Below are 26,066 nucleotides of genomic sequence, written 5' to 3' on the forward strand. Positions count from 1 at the left end.
CTTTGCCTATTTCAGCATCTCTGCTTCAAAGAGCTGAATGCTCGCCCTCTGTTCCCCTAATCCCCCCTCCGACTCACTGACCGGACAACATACACGGCGGCGGTGGGCATTGAGGTCACTTGTGTTTTTCCAGCAGCCCCATCCAAGTAAAAATATGAAAGGCAGAGAACATACTGAGGCATCTTGAATGTGATGTCTCTGGACTGTTACTGAAATAACCCTGGAGACGTAAATCCATAAAATTAAAAAATAATAAAATACAAAAGAAGTTCCCATCTGAGGTATCTGTTGTTTGCATGGTGGAGTCCCCCTCACGTTAACACTTGACTGCACAACGCACAGTTTAAATACAATACTTTAGCGCTGCAAATACAAACTTCACTGTGAATTGGAATTTTTTTTTCTTTACAGTGAGCCATCAGCGAAGTTTGCTTCTGCTGAATCAAAATAAAAAAAAAACAAGACTTCAGAGTCTTTTTCCTTGGTGTGAGTATTGTTGACGAAGAGACAGATGAATGACAATCTGGCTGCAGGTTGACATTGTGCAGGTGTTGAGTGAAGGAGCAAAAGAGTTTGTAGATCAGGACAACTGCATCCAGCTCAGGTCATCTGATCTGTGGTGACGAGGAAAAAGAGAGGACGTGCTCTGGATTTTATTGATACACCTGGTTGGCCCAATTAGGTTGAATCATACGGTCATTTAAACCTATCTAACGGAGGTAACATTTTCCCAAATAAAAGCATAATAAAAGAAAGATTTGACATACTCTGCCTCTTTCCTCGTGATGACCTTTCCTGATGCGAGCCTGTCAGCGACCGCAGACACCGCTGGGTCGTAGTTGAGGCTTGCTGCTGCTATGACCTCATCATCCCTTATAGATAAACAAAACAAATCAAAGTATACATATTTAAACATACAGTGGTTATTCAAGAATGTTTTTTTGATAAACGGCTGTTTTTTGCTTACCACAACACCAGCTGCTTTTCTTAAACTTACTTGATGTACAATGCCAGGAACTTCCTGTCTTCAAACTTTCCTTTTAATACAATGTCAGTGTATCCCTCCCCGTAGCCTACACAGAACAACAAGAAAAACTTCAGTTACATTTAAAAATGGTGTCGGGAAATTAGAAAATCTATCATGGTGGGAAGTAGTTAGTGTATACAGGGAGTAACTGCACAGCAGGATAAACAGTTTATCCAAAGTGACTTTGATTAAAAGTTCAAGTTAGTGAATTAGTTAATGACATTAAAATACAAACATAGAAAATAAGGTTACACACCATTGAAAACCAACCAATTCACACAATATTATATTTATTTTAGTATCTTACTATCTTCTTCCTTCAAATGTACAAGCAACGGAGTGGACATTATGGCGTTGAATGTCAGATCAAAACGATACAAATGTGTGTGTGTGTGTGTGTGTGTGTGTGTGTGTGTGTGTGTGTGTGTGTGTGTGTTTGTGTGTGTTTGTGTGTGTGTGTGTGCCAACCTGCATATCGGATGGTTGTACCCAGTAGGACGGTCCAGTAGAAAGGAACTGAGCTGAGTTCAGTCGGTCTATTCAGCATGTTCAGGGCTGCTATCCTCCCTGAATAACAATAAAAAACAATTACATTTAAATGGAAATAAAACCAGACATAGACACAAATATTAAAAAGAACAAGATAATGGGGGTCGAGAGTAGTAATAACTACCAGCCTGTATCTCTTAATATCTATTTTAAAAAACAGCACATACATTAAAATATGATGTAACTTTCCTTCTGCTACATGTCTGTGTTTTCTCTGTTGTTTTATTAGAGAGAATCCCATTGGAAAGGATTATTCTTCCCAACATTTCATTTACTTTTCAATTCCAATCAACTGTTACCATGTAAACATCTGGTCAACGATCAAACTCCTTCGTGAATTTTCTCTACTTATGACATCTATTGCAGTATATCCGTCCTGGGAGAGGGATCCCTTACTCTGTCGACTCTCCCTGAGATTTCTCTCTTTTTTTTTTATCCCGGTAAAGGTTTTTTACTGGGAGTTTTTTCTCAGCCAAGCTAAGGGTGTAAGGGCAGGGTGTCATATGTTATGGAATGTAAAGCCCACTGACGCAAATGTCTATTTGTGATATTGGGCTATACAAATAAAAATTATTTTGATTTGTCCTGAAATGTATGCAGAATTATTTTATCGAATATCATAAAAAAGCTGAATTATTTTGTATTCTTATTTTATCAGAGTGAGTTCGGGGCCCAGTTTCACAAATATATTGTTAAGACTGCTCCATAGGGACAGTCTTAGTTTACTGCAAGTCTTTCATCCAACCCCCGGACTTACTCAGAACTGAGAGCCATGTTTCTGTGCAATAATCAATGACACCTGCTGGCTAAGTGACAAAAACAAGCAAAAGCTGATAATTTGGGTATTTTGCTAAGTATGTTGAGGAGCAAGTAATAAGAAGTAGTGTTGTGGTCAAAAACAAGTCATGACCAAGACCAAGGCAGGGCGAGACCGAAACAAGACCTGGACCAGACCAGTAGTTGTGGTCTTGAACGCGCTTCAAACAAAATCCAAGCCAGTTTTGTCTGATACTGGGTAATATTGCATTTGATTCCAAGACTATACCAAGACTTTACACCTTTGTCTGAGCTTTTACTATTAGTTTGATCCCGACCACAGTCACAGTCTTTCTTTATGAAACACGGCCTTGGGACCGTGTGACTACATCTACATTGTTACTTTGTCACCATGTGATTGTGCCATCTGCCAGTGTCCAATGGTCACCAGCCGGTTTTTGGCCATACTCAGGGGGAAGGTGGACACGTCGCCTCCACCGAAAACATTGGGGGCATTGGTGCGCATGAACTGCAGGAGGGAGATACAGAAAGATACGATTTTTGTGTCATTTTTTGTCTGGGCTTCTGGAAACTTATTAAACTGCTTGAAATGTTACATTAATAATTGCTTTTAATCAGGGTTTTGAACTGATGAGATTGTACTGTACATAATCAGCTAAACAACAGGCTTTTAGCTGACCTTGTCAACTATTACAAAGTTTTTTGAGTCCATCTCTATGTTACTGCCACGCAGAAACTCTGAGTTGGGTTTGATTCCTGTTGGAAGAAAGAAAGAGGATGAATGTGGCAGAGCATGTTTTGCAGAAACACTGCTGGTGTAAGTGTAATATGAAGCTAAAGCCAGAGGTAGGTTAGCTTAGCTTTCCATTAGACAGCCATGCTAGATGGTTCCCCTTGTTTCCAGTATTTGTGCTAAGCTAAATGGCCACTAGCTACAGAAATATGACATGTGATATCGATCATGTGATAAAGCTTAAGTATCTGCCAGTAAGTGAATAAGCGTATTCCAAAAATGTCCAACTCTTCCTTTAACATGCACACTGATATACATCGCTGATAAGAATCAAAAATCCTCATGACAATCCCAACTTTATTTGTCGGTCTGATTGTACATCGGTTATAATGTTGCTTTCGGGAAAATTCTCCTGTCTGATAGTGAAAACGATAAAATGTTATCTTAACTTGAAGAAAAACAATACTATATGGAAATGTGTAAATCTGTGAAACCACAAAAACATCTGGATTTTACTTACCAATACCAACAATCAAAACATCTGCTGGGATAACTTTTCCACTTTTAAGTACTACCTCCTTCACCTTGAGGAAGAAAGAGACAGAGATATCTGAGTGTTTTTATTTTTCCAAAGCAAAAGTTTGTGTCTCGGATTTGGTGTGAATGATGTATTTATCTTCCTTCTTTACCTTGCCATCCACGCCTTTGATCTCCGTCACGCTATTATTCATGTAGAATTTCACATTTTTCTCTGCAAGCATCTGCAGGAACAAGGAGTTTAAACTACAAATTACTGAACTGAAATGAGAAGTAACGTGAGGATACAATGCCCACTATCCCTTTCTCTCTCTTTCTTACCATCATGGTGACTTTGCCAATTTCACGACCTAGTGTGTTCTGGTATGGAAGCTCACTGCTGCCAATCACTGTGATACTCGAGGCTTTGTCTATCAAATAAGATGCGATTTCCATACCTGAATACAAAAATGATAATTTAATGGTGAAATTATCATGGAGTATGGAGCCCCAACACTTATATAAAGTAAATTGTTATCAAGTAAAAGTTTGTTATAAAGATCATTAAAATTGAATTGCCTGAAATTGCCCTAAACATACATGTAATATGTAAGTACAAGGAAAGTGTAGGAAAAAAAATGTATTTGAAAAAACTATTTAGGACTTGAAAAAATAAAATTAGCTATTAACAGATAGGTAAAGGAGTAAATAAACAAATTAAGTTTATAATATTTTTATCAACTGATTAGTGTTAAAGGAAAAAAATATACTTAATAAATATCATTTATTGAGGTCGTCAATTATTTTTTCACATTTTTGTTTCCTTTTGTCAGTTTTGGGCCACCATATACCCTTGACACCTGTGATGGTTTTCCATCCACTCGCCAGTGCAGACAAATTTCAGTATAAAATATACTGTTAAAACACATTACCAACAAAAGAGGTTCCCACGAGGACGACATTGCAGCCCAGGCACGCTGCGTGGATTTTCCGGGCGTCCTCTGGTGTCTCCAACATCTTGACGTTGTCCAACTTCATACCAGGCAAGTCCAGAGCCTTAGCTCTAAACATACAGGCCATGACTGTTTATAAGCAGGGCAGTGTGGTGCAGGGGTGCTGCAACAATGAACACTTTCCTCGTGGGAGGATTAGATACAGTTATCAAATCTGCTGTTATAGCTGACTGAATAATTTTAAGAAAAATGCTCCAGTTTTTTCCGATAACTATCAATCCAACAACATGAACATCAGCTGTCCGGGGGTTGAAGATGATGCTGAATACACAGTAACTTTGCTTATTAAACTGTGTGTGCGTGTGTTTGTGTCTATAAGCTGTGCTATATGTTCAAAATATAAAGCATAAGTTTTGTAAAGGACACAAATATATGTTTTATAATTGGAGTGACTTTGAGGTTCAGTAAGAAAATAACGTTGTATGTGAAGGAACCGGTAGGCAACTTTCAGTTTGTCATGTTACAGGGTGGAGGTCAGCTGGAAGGTGTACATTTTGATTGATTTTTCTGCCGTTTGAAGCTGACGTTTCTCTTAATCTCGCATCAAATCTTGAATAAAGATTTACCAGAAAAGTAATTCCACATATAAATGACAGATACTGGCAGAAATATTTAAACATTATCACCTACTTTACTTCAAGCACCCCAAGACATTCAGCTTTAAAAATGAAAAAATAAAAAGTTTTGTTTTCTTCTTAAAATGCTATTAACCGTGTTCAAAGGACACTTTCCATAAGAATTATGAAACAAACAAAGTTTTATTCATTATTGTTAGTTCAATATAACGATTTTAATTGGGATTAAAAATTCTAGTTAATTATTGATGTGTATTTGACTGTACCTGCAGCCTGTTGAGATGAGGAGGTGGTCGTAGCTCTGGACTGAACCATCATTGAAAGTGACTGTCTTCCTCTCTGTGTCCACTGACAGAGCCTGTAAACACAACCCCAAATCATTGAGAATCCATCCTGGTCAGTAGGTGAATCCCAGGAACAGAAAACCATTCATTCCTTGTTGGACTTTGCAAAGCCAGTGCAGAGCACAGAGTATGTTTCGGAATTGTACAATGACACTAAAGAATTGCAAGTAGATTTGAAGATGAAAATCAACTCACTTCTTTCCTGAGCCACACCTCAATGTCGTACTGGTGGAAAAACTCCATCCTCCTCAGAAGAATAGTTTCACTCTCCACGTTCATTACCTGTATGAAGGATGTGTATGTTTACGTGACGTAAGTGGACACATTCAAAAGTGAGTGTATGGTAAAGTCATTCAATGAGCAGTACCTTGCTGAGGCGGGTTTTGTCGTAAGGTAGGAGGTGGTCTCTGGTAGCCATGATGATCCTGCCGCCAAACCTTTCCTGCCGTAGAATCTCAGCGCAGATCAGCGACACAGCCCCTGCGCTTACAGATAGTTTGCACACCATCACATGCACTGAGAATACACAACTCCTTTCTTATTGAAATGAACATTTGATTTAGAGTCTGGGTCTGCTGTATATTAGTGGGTTTTCTCCAGCCAGATTTCTTTTTTAAAGATTATTTTTTGGAATTTTCCAGCTTTATTAGATAGTACAGAGTTGAAATGGGAAGACAGAGGGGGGATGACCTGCAGTAAAGGTCCACGGGTCGGATTTGAACCCGCGACGACTGCATGACATACGTCACGACCAAACGTTATGCAATTGTTTGGCAGATCTTGAGTGGCACTAGGCAGATCCAATAGTTTTAAACTTCAACAGACACCCGCCTTCAAGTGAGTTAACGTTTGTCAATGAAGTACGATGGTATGGTAGGACCAGACTAACCAAAACCTATATACACTTAACTGATTAATTAATTACTTTATAAAATGTCAGGAAATACTACATATTCCAATTTTTAAAAGACAGCAACACACACACACACACACACACACACACACACACACACACACACCCACCCACCCACCCACCCACCCACACACACACACACACACACACACACACACACACACACACACACACACACACACACACACACACACACAGTTGTGCACACTCACCTCCTCCCAGCAGCAGAACAGTGTGAGTTACTCCTGATACTGCGGTTCCCATTCCCTTTATTCTTTTTCCCAGCCTTAGACTCTGAGTCACATTGGAAACATCATATGATATAAGAAGAATGAGCAATAATAAAAAAGGTTTAGGAAAGTGTAAAGGATATGTTGCTAGTTGTCTATAATAAATCCCAAATACAGATTAACGTAATAAAGAGGAAATTCAATTTACTAACATTGCAGTTTGATGTTAATTAAACAATTGTTTATTATTATTTATTTTCGTCAAACCGGCAATTTGAATTTCTTTCGTATGGATTACACAGTTACTTTCATAAACATTTAACATAAAAACAAAATAGTTCACGACAATATAAAAACAGCAGCCCTCACAAAGCCACATAGTATTTAGTACATTTACAGATGTGATAAGACAGGAAGCTGACCTACTTACCTTTTTGTTTACAGTCACATAGACTTTGCTGTTCTGAATTTTGACCTTTAAAAAATAAACAATAATAATAAAATTACAGCAAATATCCGCACAAGCTTAATGTCTGTCTGTCTGCTTTTTTACCTTGTGGCAGGGTAAACAGTCGATGCCAGGGTACTCCTCCAGATCTCCTGTATGGACGTTGAAACAAGCGCCATGCCACGGGCAGCGCACTGTGTTGCCTGAAATAACCCCTGAACACACACACACACACACACACACACACACACACACACACACACACACACACACACACACACACACACACACACACACACACACACACACACACACACGCACACACACACACATACATTCACAAAGGAAGGCTAACTGTAATTTAATCTGGTGAACAAATGGTGAAAATCATGTATTTCCTTATATTTCTTTGTATAATGTGTGATGTACTGCGGCTTATATGGCTGTATATAGCTGTTTGATTGGCAAAATACTGTACTATATGGATAAAACATCAAAATGTATGTAACAGATTAATTTTGATTGAATGGGATGAAGGCGAGTCCATGACCCCCGGAATCTTTACCTTTGCTGAGCGGAGCGCCGTAATGTGTACACTGGTTACCGATGGCACTGTATTTGCCCTCGCTGTGTGTCAACAGCACGCTGTGACGTCCCACTTCAACCTCCATCATCCTGAGGTAACACACACACACACACACACACAGACCCTGCAGTAAGCTTTACACCCAAATTAGATTTTTTTTTTTTTTTTTTCTATGTACAGTAGTTCTTTATTATATTATTGTGGCAAATGGGCAAAAACACGAGATATACAGCAGTGGAAGGAGATTTTGTACCTGTGATTCTGTCTTATAAACTCTGAAATCTTTAGGTTTGTATCTATAAACTTTGTGTTGGAAGTTTGTATATTTAGGCCTGTGATTAAAGTCTGATTCCATTAATTGCATAAATGACCAAAAGTAAAGAATTAACATCCCTGGATTTACTTTGTGTTTAGTATAAGGAGCCACTGTTACCATGCGAACAGGCCAAAGTAAGTCGGTAAACATGACAAACATTGACTTTAGTCACTTAGAACACGTGATCAATTGTTATCATGGCTGTTTAGACTCTTACAGTCTTGATGTTTGGTTTGTGTGAACAATATACACTCACCGGCCACTTTACTAGGTAGGCTACACCTGTTCAGTGGCTTATAAAAACAAAAAGCTAATTAGCCAATCAAATGGCAGCAATGTAATGCATTTAGGAGTCAAACCGAGCATCAGAATGGGGAAGAAAGGGGGTTTAGGTGACTTTGAACGGTGCACGGTTGATGGTGCACGGCAGGGTGGATCCATACTTTCATGTTGTTTATGCCGGATTCTGAACCTGCCATCTGAATGTCGCAACTGAAATAGAGACCAGGCATGATTTTTCAACATTCTTTTGTCCAATATTGGTGATCCTGTGAGAATTGTAGCCTCATTTTCCTGTTTTTAGCTGACAGGAGTGGCACCCAGTGGGGTCTTCTGTTGCTGTAGCCCATCTTCTTCAAGGTTGGTCGTGTTTTGCGTTCAGAGATGGTATTCTGCATACCCTGGTTGTAACGAGTGGTTATTTGAGTTACTGTTGCCTTTCTATCATCTCAAACCAGTATGCCCATCCTCCACTGACCTCTGACTTCAACAAGGCATTTTACGTCCACACAAATGCCGCACACTGGATATTTTTTCATTTTCGGACCATTCTCTGTAAACCCTAGAGATGGTTTGGAGTGAAAATCCCTGTAGATCAGCGGTTTCTGAAATACTCATACCAGCCCTCCTGGCACCATCAACATTACCATGTTCAAAGTCACTTTTCAACCCTTTCTTCCCCATTCTGTTGCTCGGTTTCAACCTCAATAAGTTGTCCCGTCCAGGTATACATGCCCAAATGCATTGAGTTGCTGACATGTGATTGGCCGATCAGTTATATGTGTTAACAAGAAAATTATCCGCTGTACCTAATAAAGTGGCCGGTGAGTGTAGGCTAACCGTTTTAAAAGTCAGTCGCAAGTCATGAGGTGTTAGCTTAAGTTTTTGTCAGAGAAAAATTGTTTGATTCCACATCTGTGTGGCATAGGCTACCCTATATCACTCATAATCATGTTATCTTTCTATAATCGGTCATTCAGTAAGTCCTGATGTGCATAAGCCTATAAAAGTCATGATGTAGCCTATATAAAAACGGAGTGTTGGGGTTGCCAGATTGTAAACATGTCGCTCTCTCCCCCTCCTTACTGTCCATCCTGCAGGTCTGACTCCAGACACACCATCTCGGTCACTTCCTCTGATGTGTCCTCTGAATCTGAGTCGGGAGGCTCGCGACGGGCTGGACACAAGCATGCACGCACATTGCACAAGAAATTAAAAGTTGAACATCACTTGGTAGGCTAGAGATGTGGTATAAAAAAATATATGCCTAAATTATTTCCTTCCAGGCACCCATTGACTCCACTGTGACTTTTTTTTAAGCTGTTGAGTTTAGTAGCCTATCAGATCGATAACATATCTAACTGCTCCATCATTAGACCTATTCACACAATACAACAGGTTACTCACGTGGTTTGGTCCCGGACATGTCTTTGATTCAGTTGTATCACCACCCAGAAACACAAAACCCGTCGAGAAACATTAAAGGTGCTCAGGTGCTCAGATGCTCCGCTGTAGGCTACGACGTGTTCCCTCCTCTATAGTTCCCTCCCGCACAGCTTTGTTTTCTGCTCATCAGCTCGATGACGAGTTAGTCCGTTTCCACAGCAACCGCTACCCTCATCCCACGAGCCCGGCCGGGAGACTGAAAAAGTGTTTGATAAGACAAGCAACGACAAAAAACTAACAAAAAAAATCTACCCAAAATGTTACTTTTTGGTCTGCGGTGAATGAACTGTTTTGGTGACGTCACAGGTCGCGTTCAGCCCCGGTATTGTTGACAGAGAAAAGCCCATCACAGTCTTTTGTGCTTCACGGCATAGAGAAAAAGCTGACGAGGCAGCAGCCGCACTGCATGAATGGACCAGCCACAAAAAAAGGACCACTTACAAACAAATCCGGAGGTAGCCTACCTACTATAATTTAACCCACGTGTCATGTTTCAAGACTCATAACATCAAAGCTCGAGGACATTGAAAACCAAACACTTATTAAAGGATAACAACCTGAGAGTAGGCTAGGCTACTCTACAAGTAGAAATAGCCTACTAGGCCTACAGACCACAGTGTAGCCTATAAACACTTAAAGTCAATGCATTAAAAAAAAAGTTATGCTTCATAAGTAGCCTAAAAGTGCCAACATAAAGCAAATCAGAATTATTTTAGCCTATTATTGGATTATTATTATTGATGCATGATTTATTTATAAACATCACTTTACTGTTGCAGCTGGAGATCATTTTAAGTAGCCAACTTTATAGGGGAGAGTGGCCTAAGTTGTGCCACTTTTTACTCAAAGTGATTTTAAAGTGTGGCCTTGGCAGTAAAGTCTCCAACTCAAATATGTAGGCTACATATATTTCAGGATGTCGTGCATCCCTGGCAATACAAACTTTGGATCTGGAATAAACTGTTTAAGAAATATAGCTTTCGGAAAAAAAGTTGTCTTGTGGCACAACTTGCCCCTGGTGTGGTGTAAGTTGTGCCACAAGAGAGAATACCATGGGGTAAATTGTGCCATTGATATATATATATATCTCATAAACTGTAATGCAAGACAAATCCATAAGACAATTACTTATTTAAGGTTTATTTAAAGTAAATATTTTACAAAGATTGAAGGTCAATTTTCTTAAACAAGGCCTAGCAGATTTAGGTGGTTTTGCCTGCAAAGCTCACAATGACAGTCACCATCATCATCTTTCTGGCCATCTGAACTCTCATCAGTGGTGTCGTTAAGTGGAATGGAGATGTCAGTCTCTTCTGAGCTACTGTAGACGATCACTTTCTTTTTGGTGACCAGTGTATACAGCCATGCCATTGGCACCACTTTTAGAAATGTACTTTGCACTAGTTGCTCCGTGATTGACTGTGGAACCAACTGCCACCTGTCAAATGCGATTCCCTCTCCATTTCTGCCTTTACATCAAGGCTCAAAACCAATATTTACATCCTGGCTTTTCCTCCCCATTAACTATCTTACCTCTGCACTACTATCTTTGTTTATATGTGGATGTATGGGCGTTATGTCTTTTATTTTGGTTATTGTTATTTTACCTTCATTGTTTACCTACTGAATGCACTATGTACAGCACTTTGGACAGTGCAAACTGTCATAAATGTGCTTTTATAAGTACATTTTACTTATTTATTTACTTATACTTATTTACCTAGGCCCTTTGGCACAAATCACCCCAACCCCAGAAATTTGGAGAATAAGCAAGATGCAGTAGTTTAGGGCTGATATCGTGCTAATTGTATAGACTCAAAGTGTAGCATACTAAAGCACTAAAACATGTGGCAAATGTTTTCAAACGTGTCTATAATTGTTCAAACACAATAGTCAAAAAACCTTGATCATGGAAATTTTACTTTGAAAGGCAAAACACAGTTTTTTGAGCTTAAATGTGCTTATCTTATTCCTTGTGTCTCCATTCTTTACAGGATGAGTCAAATGGATGGCTCTTCTTAAATATGTGGTCACATTTCCAATTTCTTCCACGGTTTTCTAGAAACAAGGGGTGGCACAACTTCCCCACCGGCACAACTTAGGCCACTCTCCCCTATTGGCCTAATGTTGGGTAGATTGGGAATTTGGCCCCCTGGTGTATAGGTCTATTAACAACCTACCCCATAATAATAATAATAATAATAATAATAATAATAATAATAATAATAATAATAATAATAATAATAATAATAATAATAATAATAATAAATGAAAATAATAAATGAAAATTAATGGATCAAGCAAGAAGTAAAACAAAATAAAATACAAATATAAATAGACAAATAAAAAAAGAATTACATCATAAATTATGAGTTGATTATATTTTATATCTGAATCTGCAAAGTAACTTGTGTCGTTGTGATTGATAAAGCAGGGGAGACTGTAACATAGTACCAGATGACACAATATTCATATTTTTAGCAGATCTTTGTTGGTGCCATAATCAGATATGAAAAAGGAGAGGCTGTCTCTCCCCAGCGAATTGGAGATATAGCACACATTGACTGTTATGTAGACAACAACAGGGTACACATGTTTTCACTCAGAGCGTTATTATTTGACCTTGTTTCACACAGTCAACGACTCTATGACCTTCTCTAATCCATAATACCTCAGCCACCAAGCACCTACTGCAGTTCCTTCATACACACTATGCAAAAAATTGTCTTTCTTCTCTCTGAACACATACACAGAAAGAGGTTTCAACCTCACTCCATGAGGCTAAACTCTTTTTCAATTAGTATTAAGTTTTCCAACAACTGTTGGAAATTGTTGTTCCAACAACATTGTATTACACCTATGATCGTACTAGAAAAACGCATGATTATAATAAGAATTTCCTTCACAATTGTACTGTCATTCATTCAGATAACGCTTTATTTCAGTCCCATAATATACTTTCATTTTCTGGAAAGCATCTGATATGTCAGATCCCACGCAAATTACACATTTGTAGGCTACCTGAAAATAGTATTTGTTTTTATTTTTCACATTCATTTGTGGGTTCTGTCAAACTGTTACTTCACTTGCCGCTGCTTGTTGCTGATGTTTACATGTCACTCCATTGTCACCTGAATATCAACACATAGTTGTCTTGGATTGTAAAGGCCTTTTTACCATTGGAGACGGTTTATTATTTTGAGTTTGTATATCTAATTTCCTTCTCTTTTTCTTACTACAAATAATGTAACTGTTATCATTAAAAATATGCTGTAATTTTATTTGTATTTTCCTATAAGACAAGCATGAAGGGAATTCATTTAGTTTGTATTAACATTTTAATCTGTTATTTAAGGTTGAAACTTTATTTAAAAAGTGAATGAAAAGATGTCACATACGGAAGCCGGATTGTGCTCTTGCGCGAGAAAATAAGACTTCTTTGACAGTTAAGATAAGCCTATGCGGCATGAGAGGAGGCGAACACGACTGTAATGTGCGCATTGATAAGGAGAAGAATTAAGGTTCAAGTCCCTTTTAATAGCATGCAGCCAACGAGTTTTCACTATGAATCTCTCTCAAGCATCGGTAGACACAAGTGGTTTCCTTGCAACAGGTTTTATGGTGTTATGTAAAGATAATGTCATCATCATTATGTTAATGGGATTCATAAAGTGCATTGTGCTGTGTTATAAGTTAGAAGTGACCGTGAACCATTTGAACCTCTTATCAATGATCAGTTGATCACTTCATGTGTACCGAGAAATGTGTGTCAAGGGGCAGGGGTTGTACGTGGAGGAGACTTGATTATCTCTTTCCTCAGTGTGTGTTTCAGCTTAAATGTGCCCGGAACAAAAGGAGCACATGGGAGGGACGTGAAGTGAACTCAGTGCGCCATACTCGCTCGTAAAAATCAAGCTATGGAATTAAGGTCAACACTTCTGGTTGTTGGGGGATCTGTGTGCTCTTTCAAACTGCTGAACACGATTGTCAGGTTTCTGCCCAAACCGGAGCTGGAACGAAAGAAAGCTTGGAGGTGGAGGAACATCAACACGTCTTTAGCTCACAGCTCGCTGACGGGATCATTGGCTTTTTTATGGTATGTTTAGACCTCTCTTTATAGGTCCATTGTTAAGACACGGTCATCAGGGTTGGTTTTGTAATCTATTTACATTGTTTCTTTCTCTCTCTCGCGATGCAGTTTGCAGCGTCATCCTCATTTGGTGAAGGACCTGATCTCCTCTTACTCTTTGACCTACCACAGCCTTGTAGCAGTGTCCACAGGTGACTCGCTCGCACTTCCACACAGGAATCCGCACTTTTACATTCTTACATTAGATCACTTTATCCAGGCCTTTATGCTTAGCTAACCCTGGATAATGTCTGTACAGTCAGAACAAGTTTATTTACCACATTTGCAAATGCAATGTGGACATGAATACATGATGTAACACGTGGAAACCCACCAACAATTCCCTCTCTGCAATAAACAATTAAGTGTTTGAACAAGCTTAAACCATAAAAATTAAGATTTTTCCTTCTGGGTGCCTCTTCCACTTAAAGCTGGGGTATATGATTTGGGGAGAAAATGGCAGTTGAGATAGAGATTGGAATCCAAATACCTCAAACTCCACTTGTTCTCTTTGGTCCCTCCCCTATGGTCCCTCCCTGACACACACATCAACAATGTCATGCCAAACTAAATGGACAGTCCCAACAGCCAATAAGAACAGAGACTCGGAGCCTCGCTCTGATTGGTCAAAGTGTACTGCTCATGTTAACTTTGACCAATCAGAAATCATATACCCCAGCTTTAAGGGCTGAAATAACGATTTTTGGTATGTTAATATACAGCATTTCATGTTGTTTTGTTTCTGAATGTGTATGTTGCATGCTTCATCACAACTCATGTACTTTCTTCACCAGGATATTTTATCTATGACTTTTTGGACAATGTCTTGAACCAGTCATTCAAAAAGTCCTGGGAGCTGCTAATCCATCACTCTGTGGTAATAAACTTTACACCTGTGTGTGTGTGTGTGTGTGTGTGTGTGTGTGTGTGTGTGTGTGTGTGTGTGTGTGTGTGTGTGTGTGTGTGTGTGTGTGTGTGTGTGTGTGTGTGTGTGTGTGTGTGTGTGTGTGTGTGTGTGTGTGTGTGTGTGTGTGTGTGTGTGTGTGTGTGTGTGTGTGTGTGTGTGTGTGTGTGTGTGTGTGTGTGTGTGTGTGTGTGTGTTCTTGTTCAAAGTTCAATTCTTATTGTATGTGCTGTTAAATTGTGTGTGTTTTTTTAAGACGTGATGCTTGTTATTTTCTTTATTTGCTTTGAATTTTTCCACATTTTCATAGGATGACATGTGCAGCTCCGAGGGGCCACCACAAATGTAAATGCTTGTGTGTGAAAAAAACTAGATCCTCAGGGAATAATTATCTTAAACAGTCAACAGAGCCGGCCCAAGCCTTCATGGGGCCCTAAGCGAAATATGATTAGGGGGCCCCTCTCGTCAGCGCTGCTGAAACTATAGATCTTTGTTAAATATCATTCACACACCCAGTGTTTTCCGCTAGTGCCTCCACTGTGCAGCTGTGTGAAAATCTTAGACAGCCGAGATTCAGACCCTCCTAAGGGGGTCCGGGGGTATGCCCCCCCGGGAGATTTTTTTTAACCTTTTTAAAGTGAAATGCATGAATCTGGTGCACTTTGAGAGGAAAATTAAGAGGCTAAATCTGAGAAATGTTGTGTGAACAAATAATTTGGAGACACTGGGTCTGATGAATTAGAAGCTATTGAAGAAGGACACATGGATTTTCCATAAAAATATTAATATAAAATAATATTATGGAGGGTCCTCTGGGTTGGGCTTGGAGCTCTTTTTCTTTTACGGGACATATTTCTCTGTAATATAGTGAATGCACTTAAATGCAGTGAGAGGAACGAAGCAGAAGAACTCTGTTGTCCAGCTACTGTATCTTTTTTTCCACAGACGAGGCTGAAATATGCTATAGACTATACACAGTGCATGGGCAACTGAGGGCAGCCCCATTTCCAAATGTTTTTTAAATATACTCAATACACACTGTGCATGGATGTGAACGTGACATGATCAGATCATTTCGGATTACCTCCCAGATGAACTGATTACATTTTTAGGCTATTAATTATCTAGACCAAAACATGTTATTCCTTTTTTGTATGATAACTTACATTTGCATAATATGATGTTAATATCAAACACACAAAAGTGGAGGAGGCCCTAAGCGACCGCTTAGTTCGCCTATGCCTCGGGCCAGCTCTGACAGTCAAACACGAGAAGAGCATTAATAAACTACTGCAACAGTGAATAGATTTTCTCCTTCCAACATCATCATCAACCTTTATTTAAACAGGCAAAAATTGCTAAGAAACAATGTCTTATTTAAGCAATGGCCTGGTAGGAGGTGAATGACCTCCTGGGGGGAAAGGGGAAAGGGGAGAGGGAGAGAACAAGACAACACTGTACTATAGCCAGTAAAATCACACATAGACAACAATAACATATTCAACATAGCAACAGAAGTTAGACAAACAGCAGTAACATACAGCATAGCAATAGATAAATGTACTAGATCACGGTGAGCTTAGACTGAAGCAGCTACAGGTGTGCTTTATACATTTTGTTAGGGCCTGTTTGAAGAGTCTAACAGAGGTAAAGGATTGTAACTTTAGGGATTTTTGAAGTTGGTTCCAGCTGTCAGCGGCCGCAAACTGGAAGGAGGAACGGCCCAGGGAGGAGTATGCCCTAGGAGCATTTAACAGAATGAGGGGGGCAGAACGGGTGTTGTGTGTAGGGTGGGGGCGCAGGTGAAGAAGCTGAGTTAGATAGGGAGGAGTGAGACCTAGAAGAGTTTTAAAAAACAGCATCAGCCAGTGGATGTTGCGCCTGATGTCCAGGGGTGGCCATTTTACCAAGGTGTAGAGGTCACAGTGATGGGTCCTGTACGGGGCGTTAGTTGCAAAACGAATGGCCGAGTGATAGAGGACGTTAAGCCGCTCAAGTGCTTAAACAACAGTAAACATTGTTTTATGTTGCCCATGATGTGAGAGTAGAAACAAAAATAAAGTCTTAAAACTAGATTTTGAATCATGATTCATAGCCCCTCTACAATACTTTGACACCGATCTGAGGCAGTCAGCAAGAGGCTATTACTGTAACATTTACAGTCTGTCAACACTGTTATGTGCTCTTCTTAATTTTTCCACCCCTTACACCTGTGTGTGATGTGATAATGAGGAGGCCTGTGAATGAAAATGCAAAGTGATCCTTCAGTGCGGCTTCGATGGAGTTCGGCCTTGATCTGCGTGACACTTAAAGGTCGTGACCTGATTCACCTCCAGCAGGGCAGCAATGTGTGTGATTTCAGTGTCATGAAGCTGTTAAACAGAAGACACAATTTGAGGCAGCACTCTGCGTGCGTGCGTGTGTGCGTGTGTGTGTGTGTGTGTGTGTGTGTGTGTGTGTGTGTGTGTGTGTGTGTGTGTGTGTGTGTGTGTGTGTGTGTGTGTGTGTGTGTGTGTGTGTGTGTGTGTGTGTGTGTGTGTGTGTGTGTGTGTGTGTGTGTGTGTGTGTGTGTGTGTGTGTGTGTGTGTGTGTGTGTGTGCGCGTGCGTGCGCATTTGTGTTTGTTTGCTTATAGCTGAGCAGACCAGTCTATGTGCAGCTCTTTGAAGTTGCCAATTTGTACCAGGAGAGGTGGTAAAACCATTATCTTTACATGGAGGACACACTCCTGTTTAGTCGTAGCTCGAGGTCTGCTTGGTACAAGTCCTTATAGTTTGTGAGTTTCAACTTTCAGAAATGACATATGGTTGCCAAGTTATAAAAACACCCAACAGTATATCCTCCTCCAACACTTGTTTCTCTAAGTTAAACTTGAATTCACATCACATCAAATGAAGCCTTTTACTACTTACCTTCTGGAAAAGCACCACTTGGTGTGAAGGTTCCTTCATTTATTAGTTATTAAATAAATATTGATCCTTTGCAGAACTAGGGGAAACTAAAATGTACCTTTATTTTATTAAAGTAGCTCAGGGATTAGTTTTTTTAAATGTAATGGAGTAGTATTTAAGTAGTAGAAAGTTAAAATACCCAAGTACCTAAAATGTACAGCACTTGTGTAAATTCTCTTAATTTCTCTCCATCGTTGGTGTTAACCTGGAATCCCTCTTTTCTCAGGTTGTCTCTTGCTTCAGCTTGGCTCTTACGTCCCATCTCTATCTGGGCTTGGCTGTGGTGTCTTTGCTGCTTGAGATCAACTCTGTTTTCCTTCACATCAGACAGCTGCTCCTCCTGTCGGGGCGGAGGAACAGGCCGGGGGCTGAAACCACATCACCCCGTCCCTCTGTGACCTACAGGCTGGCCAGCTGGCTCAACCTGGGAACGTAGGTGTCTAACACAATGTGAACTTTCCTTAGATGATGCACTGTTAAGAGTACATGGCTACATGACAAACTGCCTTTAATAAGCTGCCAGCTATTATTGTTATAATGTTATTCATTGGGGATTTTAATAGAATTATCCCTATATTATTCTAGAAAAAACATGACTTATTTCATTGAGGTATAGGGTATTCAAAGGTTCTGCTTTTGAGGAAGACATTTCTTCAATGGTGACCTTTCATATCTGCAGACTGTCCTTTCACACTGATGTGTCCTGTCTTGCCTGCAGGTTATTGGTGTTTCGTGTCTGTACGATGGGTTGGATAACCCGCTGGCTGGCGGCTCACAGTGACCGCATGCCTCGCTACGCCCTGATGATGGGAATCACAGGCACAAGTCTCATCTCCACCATGAACATAGGGCTGTTTTACAGACTGCTCAAAGCAGACGTCCTCACCAATGCACACAGCACCAGCAAGAGCCACTAGAGGGAGCCAGCGCTATGGTTTTCCTGGTCCACGATGACTCCATTCATCCAGTTTTCTACCTCATGATCAAGGGGCCTCTCAGAGTTTACAGTGCCTGCCCACAACTTTGCTTGTCATAATGAAAGAGTTGAGCAAAGGTTAGCATATATATTTTGAAGGCAGTTGCATATATTTACAGTTAAATGAAATTATAGCTATTTGTCAAAGGGACATTATGCTATTATACTGTAAACAACCGGTCAAGTTTGTATACATGTATTGTCATTCCAAGACAGCCATAGTAAAAGTCAGTAACTGCATTTTAAATGTATGAGTTACTATAGAAGAGTTGTCTGTGAAGCAAGACGGCTCGATAAAGTCTATAAAGTCAACAAAAATCTAAAGTTTTCATTCTACAGACATACATTTGTCATTGAAATAAAACATCTTATTCAAAACATCAGAAAGCTTTGGCTTCCTGATTCCCTGTATTTCATTTAGTATCAACATATTTTTTGCTAAATCAGATTTAGGCATGTGTTTTCAAAGCCATTCAAGCCCAGTTTTCTCGTATTTATTTTTAAAAGACAGTGGACAGCAATGACAGGGTACAGAGGTGAAAACATGCAACAAACTAGCTGTTTTATAATAACACGTTAGAGTAGAGTAAAGTGCTTTAAACTACATCATAATCCTCTTCTGAGGGAACAATGTGACCAGAGTGGGACCTTTGCAGCTTCTGTCAGTTTGGACTTTCTCTCTGATGCGCGGCAGAAGAATCCTGTCGGTCCTGGTCTCTCTCTCGTAGTGGGGACACACCTTAAGGTGCTCAGACATGGACGGCACGTCTCGGAAGCACCAAATGTCCACAGGAGAGAACAAGGTGCTGAATTGCCATACCTCAAGTAACAGAAATAATTGAAATATTCAGTTTAATAGTTTCAGCTCTCTGCATGTTTTTCATGCAAAAAAAGTGCATTATTTATTTGATTTTGATGGCTGAAACTTAAATCGAAATATGAGATAAGGCAGTACACAAAATAGGTGTTTCTTTGTTTGTCATAAAGCATGAGGTCTCTGCGGAGGTAGGAGGTAACATTACTTATGTAAACGTATTATCAGCTGAACATACTCATTTTGCAATAAAATATACCCTGTGGGTGATCTAATGTGTAATATGTGACATAAGATTTTTAGTAGACGGGTCATTGCAAAAGCAGCGTTTAACTGTTGCTGAAACTCAACATACAGGTGATACTCATATCATTGGAATATCATGGAAAATGAATTGGAATTGAGGCAAGAATTCATGCAAAAGGGGCCCAAACCAAGTACTGAGAACATATCGATGATTATACTTTATATAGGGCTGACATTTCTGTCAGCCCTATATAAATCCCTTTTTTATTGATTTTTATGTGATATTAAAATTTTCAGAGATTTTGAATGTGGGGTTTGCATAAGCTGTCAGCCATAATAAATACAATTATTACAAATGAAGGCTTAAAATATCTCACTTTGCATGTAATGAGTCTATATAATATTTTAGTTTAACCTTTTAAGTTGAATTACTGAAATAAATGAACTTTTGCACGATATTCAAATTTTTCAAGGTTCACCTGTACACCCTCATCTGTATCCGTCTAGCCTCATGCTGGATCCTCAATAATCACTTTGTCTTTGACCTGACATACTTAACTTCAAGTTAAAAAAGTGTATTATTTATTTTGATTTGATTTTAATGACGAAATATGAGATAAGGCAGTAAAGACACACTGGCTCTTACCCTGTGCTTCACCCTCCACTTGGCTCCTCCGTGTGAGTAGGTCTTCTTCTCCCAGTGGAGGGTGACCATCCCTCTCTCCTGCAGCAGAGAGGAGCACACCTGCCTCATGAGCTGGGACACCAGAGCCAGCTGGGACAGGGCCAGGCTGTCCAGGAATGTGGCCATGTGGCAGAGCACCTCATAGGGCAGCGAGCACAGGGAGTCCACAGTGCTTCTGGACTGCTGGGAAACATCGCCGACAGATACTTTGCCTGTGGGATGCAGGCTAAAGCAGCCCAGATGGTCGCTGAAAGCAGAGTTGAGAATGTTGGTTGTCTTTACACGTGCATTAGAATTGTACTGCCATGCATTAATGCATTCATTATTTAACAAGCTCTTTATACAGGGTTAGGGTTAGGGCGAGCGGTAATAGGCAACTGGGGCTAGTATGTGAGTGCAGTCAGTGATGATGCTATCCTTCTCAATCTGAATCCGCTCTCATCTACTCTCACTTCCAAGAGCTCTGTAATGCAGGACAGTTCTAAGGATGACAGGATACAGCTAAAGGACTAAAAATGTTCAACATCTCTTATTGAATGCTCTAACTTATCAGTCAGTGCGTTTCCATGGCACAACTAGATTGGATGACATATATCGAACTAGACACTCGAACGGACCGTGTCACTTGTCTGAGTATACATGGCCTTTCAGGAATCGGATAAATGTCCGATGCATGGCTGTCTCCACTATGCTAGGTGGCGCTGTAGCCCTTTCAACCATGCTTTTAACAAGTGGTTATAGAGCCATGTCCGGTTCCCTTCCGGGAATAACCCATGGTGTAGCCTATGGCTGTATCCCATTACAGAGACCGCCTCCTTGGTAGGACGCGGTCTCGCGGTCTATGAAGGCTATAGCCTATGAAGGCCGATTCGAAGGCCGAACCAGGGCCAAACGAGCGTTGTTAAACGGGACGGTCTCCGCAGGTCTCTGTTTACGAGCATTTCCGGTTTGCGTAACAAGCCGTTACCTTGCGTGACGACTCACCGCTCCTGTGCTGCCTAGCAACCCTGATAGCTGCCAACGGAGACAGCCTTGTCAACAGAGGAAAAAAGAAAAAGAAGTTGCCTACCAGACGAAAAGAAAAAAAAGTACAAGAAAAAAAGAAAGGAAGATAAAAGTTAAGAAGATGGAGCAATACGTTGCTGTTTTGTTATTTTTTATTTTATTGTATGCCATCTCTGAAAAAAACGCAATGAATCATGGGATATGTTGGGCTGCGAAGGATACATCTGATGCAGCCTTCAAAACCGTGAAATGAAGGCCGCATTTCTCGGCCGCATATGAGGAGCCTTGCAAGGAGCCTTGCAAATGGAACAACCTTTGCGCGCCGCTATGACGCAATCGGTCTTCAAATGCAGCCTTCGTAGACCGCAACCCCTGAATCGAGATACAGCCTATAACATGCAGGCACACAAGCACAGACGAGAAGTCCGATATGCGATATCCGATCCCTGTATACATGCAGAGAGAATGCCGACAATTAACAAGTTATCTAGGTGTTCTTATCCGACCTCTCTTGTCCGTTATTGTGCCGATTTTGTGTGCGAAGTAGATCGGATAAAGGTGTTTACATGCAGTTTAAAAGTCCTGTTGAAGTCTTATTCGTTTAGTTACCCGATTATGAGTCTGCATGTAAACACACTGAGTGTTACTGTCTCTACATAATCCACAATGCAACTGGACTGCCGACACTCTGGTCAGAGATCTGGCTGTGTGTAAAGGCCAGGACACACCGGCCCGATAATCGCCGTCGTAGAGTCGGGAGGGGGCGGGGACACGAATCTGTTTGGTGTGTGCCGTGAAATCGGTCGTCGTAGATGTCGTCGGGCTTCTTTTGAGCCGATTGAACATGGGTGGCGGGCAGTCTTTCAGTTGGAGCAATTTGATTTGTGGAGGGCTAGCGAATCAGTGAAGCCCGGAAGTGAGGCGGGTAGCACAAACAGTTAGCCATCGTTTTAATGTGTTTGTTTCGTTCAGCGAGTACTCACATGCATCAACCCTTGTTGACTGCTCGACACCATGCTCGACACTCTCTGCTAAAAATGGTGCTCTTTATGGTCCATAAATATAAATACGTATTTATATCTATGTTTATGGTCTAGAGAGCCGTCCCATCATTTCCGGCTTCCGTATTTTTTCGGGCCACAATACAGATTAGCGCCGCCTGCTGTTATGGAGACATTACGTCCCGCGCAAGCGCAGAGCGTACGGAAAGTCAGCAGTCGGTTTGGTGTGTTCTTTGCACTTTTTCGGCCGCGACGGGAATACTGGAGCTCCCTGAATCGGCAGTCTACATTTTCGGGTAGTCGGACTGGTGTGTCCTGGCCTTAAGGCTAGTTTTATCTCACTTGTAAGAGACGGTGGCTTCATGCGAGGAGGGCTGCAGCCTCTTCTGGCTGTAGGTGCAGCCCAGATACGCCAGTGGGCATCTCTGCTCGAACCATCCGTTCACGCCCATCTGGATGTCACTGTGGATGTTTCTGCATTCAGAGCATGTTGATTATTAGATTATTACGTGACAAAACTTGTTAAATACAAATATTTTGGCCCAATACAATCATTTGACATTTGACAGTTTTAATTTGACCAAGACACCTTCTATTATGAGTTCACTCAGTAGGTTACTGGAATCTTAAAACAAAAAGAAACCCCACTTATAATGTTTGCCATATTCTCTGCGCTGGAAGGTGTGACCACAGAGGAAAGTGAAGGCGGAGCTGGCCTTGTGGTGACGGCTGGTGACGCTCTCCACCTGCAGCTGAAGGTGCAGCTCCAGAGGCCTCCCAACGGTCAGGTCAGCCAGAGACGTGTTTCTCCGGAAAGGAGCAGACAAGAAGTTGTAGGTCTGTGTGCCCTCGTCCTGCAACAGACTGTCGCTGCTCACACTCTCTGCAATGAGGTGGCCCCTTTGCTCCTTCTCCAGGGAGCATAGCAGAGAGGCCTGAGGAGCAATCCAAACACATTGTACAAAAAAAATAGAACTACTGCCTGGAGGTTATATGCCTCAGTGAGATATACAATTGCTGAACAGTTAAAGTACAGTGGTGGTAGGCAGGGCTGCCTTTGTGCACGGGCTTACCTGGGCTGAAGCCCCAGGGCCTACGAAGATCAGGGGCCTCTCAAAAAAATTAAAAAATAAAAATCTTTTTTTTTTTTTTTTTTTACTGTCTCAATATAGGCCCCTGATCTAAGAAGGCCCCGAACATTGTCATTTAAAACAATAAATTATTGACTGGCTCATGATAGGCCCCTAATCTTCGTAGGGGGGTGGGGGGGCGTCCGGAGATCAGGGGCCTACATTTTTGTTATTTTTCTTTAAATAACATTGTTCGGGGCAACGCAGATCAAGGGCCTATATTGAGTTGAGCCATTAAAAACAAAACTAAGAGTTCAAAGAGAGAAGTAGCTTTGGGATAAGGGATTATTTAAAAAAAAATTGATTGCTGACTGACGGATTTTTTAAACCTGTATATTTTTGTTTCTACTTTTTGGTATTTCTGTGTCTCCAAATTATTCCAGAAAATAGCTCACATAGGACACCTTAGTTTTCTTCTCAAAGTGCACCAGATTGATGCATTTTACTTTCAAAGATTAAAATTTTTCTTCCGGGGGGGCATGCCCCCGGACACCCCTAAAAGGTCCTGGGACCCCACCACTGTCTCCTCCATTACTTGGAAAAACACTGTAACCAACCATGTGTGTTTGGTTATCAAAAGTCATTAGACCAGGAAGGGGTTTAAGTACATGTTACCTTAAGTGATTTTGTATTTCATCAATAGAGATATTGTGGTGTAGACAAACATGGCTTTAACGCATGTAAGACCGCCGCCCGGGGGGGCCTACGAAACCTCTCAGCCCCAAGGCTAAGTGGCAGGTAAAGGCAGCCCTGGTGGTAGGCAATGCTTCAAAGAAGGTAAGGCTCATAAGATGGTACAATATGGTACAAGGTCACTGGGACCTCACAATATACGGTTTGGCCTTTGACCTAAAAAATCTTATTAGTTCAACTTTGAGTCAGAGTCGTCAAAGTTCACAATACGCAAGGGCACAATGACCTTGATCTTTGACCTCCAAAATGTAATCAGTTTATCCTCTTATCAAGTGTTTGTGCCAAATTTGACAACCATCCCTCAAACTGTGACCTTGACCTCCAATACCTAATCAGTTCTTCCTTGAATTAGAGTGAACAATTGTGCAATCTCTCAAAGCTTTTTAACAAGATATTGCCTTCACAAGAACGGCCCTGATGGACAGACAACTCAAAAACATGATGCCTCAAGACTTTGGCTATCACTGGCGTGGAGGGACCTTATTACCATGGATACATTTCTTTCTCTCTCTCACCTGAACTTCCTCCCATACTGGCATGTCCTCTAGTGCCACACCCAGGTCGCTGGTATCCACAGCTTTTTTCACCCTCTTGTTGAAGTAACTGGGGTTGCGGATGCGGTTCTGTCTAGCAGAGAAGCTGGTTGGGATTTTAAAGGTGCGCACAGTGACAATCTTCATCGGCTCCAAGCGGCCATACACAAATTTCTCCTTCTTCATGTTCTTCAGACCGGAGGAGGAGGATGCAGAGGAAGCAACGCTCACCTGATTGCAGGTGTTTGACGCTGTGGCGCCCATAACGGTATCTGCTTTATCTTGCTCTGCCAGAGTGCACAGGCTTGCTCCTGTCCCTTTAGCCAGTCCCTGGCCACTGCCTATCATTGCTGCCGCTTCAGCCTCCCTGCAGCCACCTATCGCCGTATTGAACATTCTCTCCCATGCCTTGTAGTTTTCTAACACTTCAGGATCCACTACCGAGCCCCTGGCAATAGCTTCTCTCTCCTCCTGGGTTAGCTCCGGCTCATCTTCCCCAACATCTACATCTTTGTTTACGTCAGGGCCGTGGATGTCCAACGTGTTGAAGGACTCCCAGGTGTGACAAGTGGTTTCCTTTGCAGCTGCCTTTTCTGCTGCCAGCGTCTTTTTCTGCTTCTGTCTCTCCTCGTCCCTCCTCTCTTCCTCTTTCTCATCCTCCTCCACACTCTCAGTCAGCTCAGGGAATAGTTTCTTCATCATCATGGAGTGAAACAGGCGGTCCTGGTCTCTGAGGGCTAGGGCCAGGTCCAGACAGCCTCCCTGCTCCCTCTCCCTGAGCAGGTTTTCATGCAGCTCAGTGTTGGGATAGGAATGGGCGTCGTTGGTCGGCCAGCGGTTCCACTCCACGGAGCAACACACCACGCTGGCTGGACAGACCTGAAGGTGGGCCGCCTGCGAGGAGCGGGGCAGGTGGAGCGGGCAGCCGTACCCAGTGTTGAGGCAGGGCACCCTCACGTTAGGGCAGAGCAGCAGGTGATCCTCCTCTTTGCACAGGTGGAAGAGAGCTCCACAGTGCAGAGGGCAGGGGATGATAGCGCAGCACACAGAGACCTCCACCCGAGCCCTGCAGCGCCGGCTGTAGCAGGAGTCACAATGGCCATGCTGTCGCACCCTGGGGGCTCGAGACCGATGATTCTGATTGGATGAAAAAGAAAAAGAGATATGGATAAAGCATATTAAGTGTGTCACATCAAGGATAATGCTAAATATTTGATTCAACACCAGCAACTGCATCTGACTCTCCAT

The 26,066-nt window shown here is 41.4% G+C and overlaps 3 protein-coding genes across 3 annotated transcripts; 1 reads left to right on the plus strand and 2 right to left on the minus strand.

Moving 5' to 3' along the window:
- Nucleotides 1–580: 580 nt before the first annotated feature.
- LOC307260644 (apoptosis-inducing factor 3-like) lies at nt 581–9,732 on the minus strand (the record flags this gene model as incomplete). Its single annotated transcript, XM_080040921.1, has 19 exons — nt 581–614; nt 768–872; nt 998–1,073; nt 1,496–1,594; nt 2,744–2,861; nt 3,033–3,109; nt 3,607–3,670; nt 3,776–3,847; nt 3,945–4,060; nt 4,535–4,665; nt 5,457–5,548; nt 5,730–5,816; nt 5,902–6,014; nt 6,660–6,741; nt 7,108–7,152; nt 7,231–7,340; nt 7,691–7,800; nt 9,393–9,483; nt 9,714–9,732. The coding sequence occupies 19 exons, from the start codon at nt 9,730–9,732 to the stop codon at nt 581–583; spliced, it is 1,641 nt and encodes a 546-aa protein (XP_079897047.1).
- A 3,937-nt stretch (nt 9,733–13,669) lies between these two features.
- LOC307260420 (TLC domain-containing protein 2-like) lies at nt 13,670–19,004 on the plus strand (the record flags this gene model as incomplete). Its single annotated transcript, XM_080040656.1, has 5 exons — nt 13,670–13,848; nt 13,951–14,033; nt 14,676–14,758; nt 17,962–18,167; nt 18,454–19,004. 5 exons carry the CDS (start codon nt 13,670–13,672, stop codon nt 18,650–18,652), a joined length of 750 nt encoding a protein of 249 aa, XP_079896782.1. The 3' UTR covers nt 18,653–19,004.
- A 308-nt stretch (nt 19,005–19,312) lies between these two features.
- Nucleotides 19,313–26,066, minus strand: fbxo40.1 (F-box protein 40, tandem duplicate 1; the record flags this gene model as incomplete). Its single annotated transcript, XM_080040922.1, has 6 exons — nt 19,313–19,531; nt 20,418–20,703; nt 22,805–22,936; nt 23,111–23,397; nt 24,801–25,955; nt 26,043–26,066. The coding sequence occupies 6 exons, from the start codon at nt 26,064–26,066 to the stop codon at nt 19,313–19,315; spliced, it is 2,103 nt and encodes a 700-aa protein (XP_079897048.1).

This window comes from Ammodytes marinus, assembly GCF_949987685.1.
Source record: "Ammodytes marinus genome assembly, chromosome: 14".
NCBI lineage: Eukaryota > Metazoa > Chordata > Actinopteri > Uranoscopiformes > Ammodytidae > Ammodytes > Ammodytes marinus.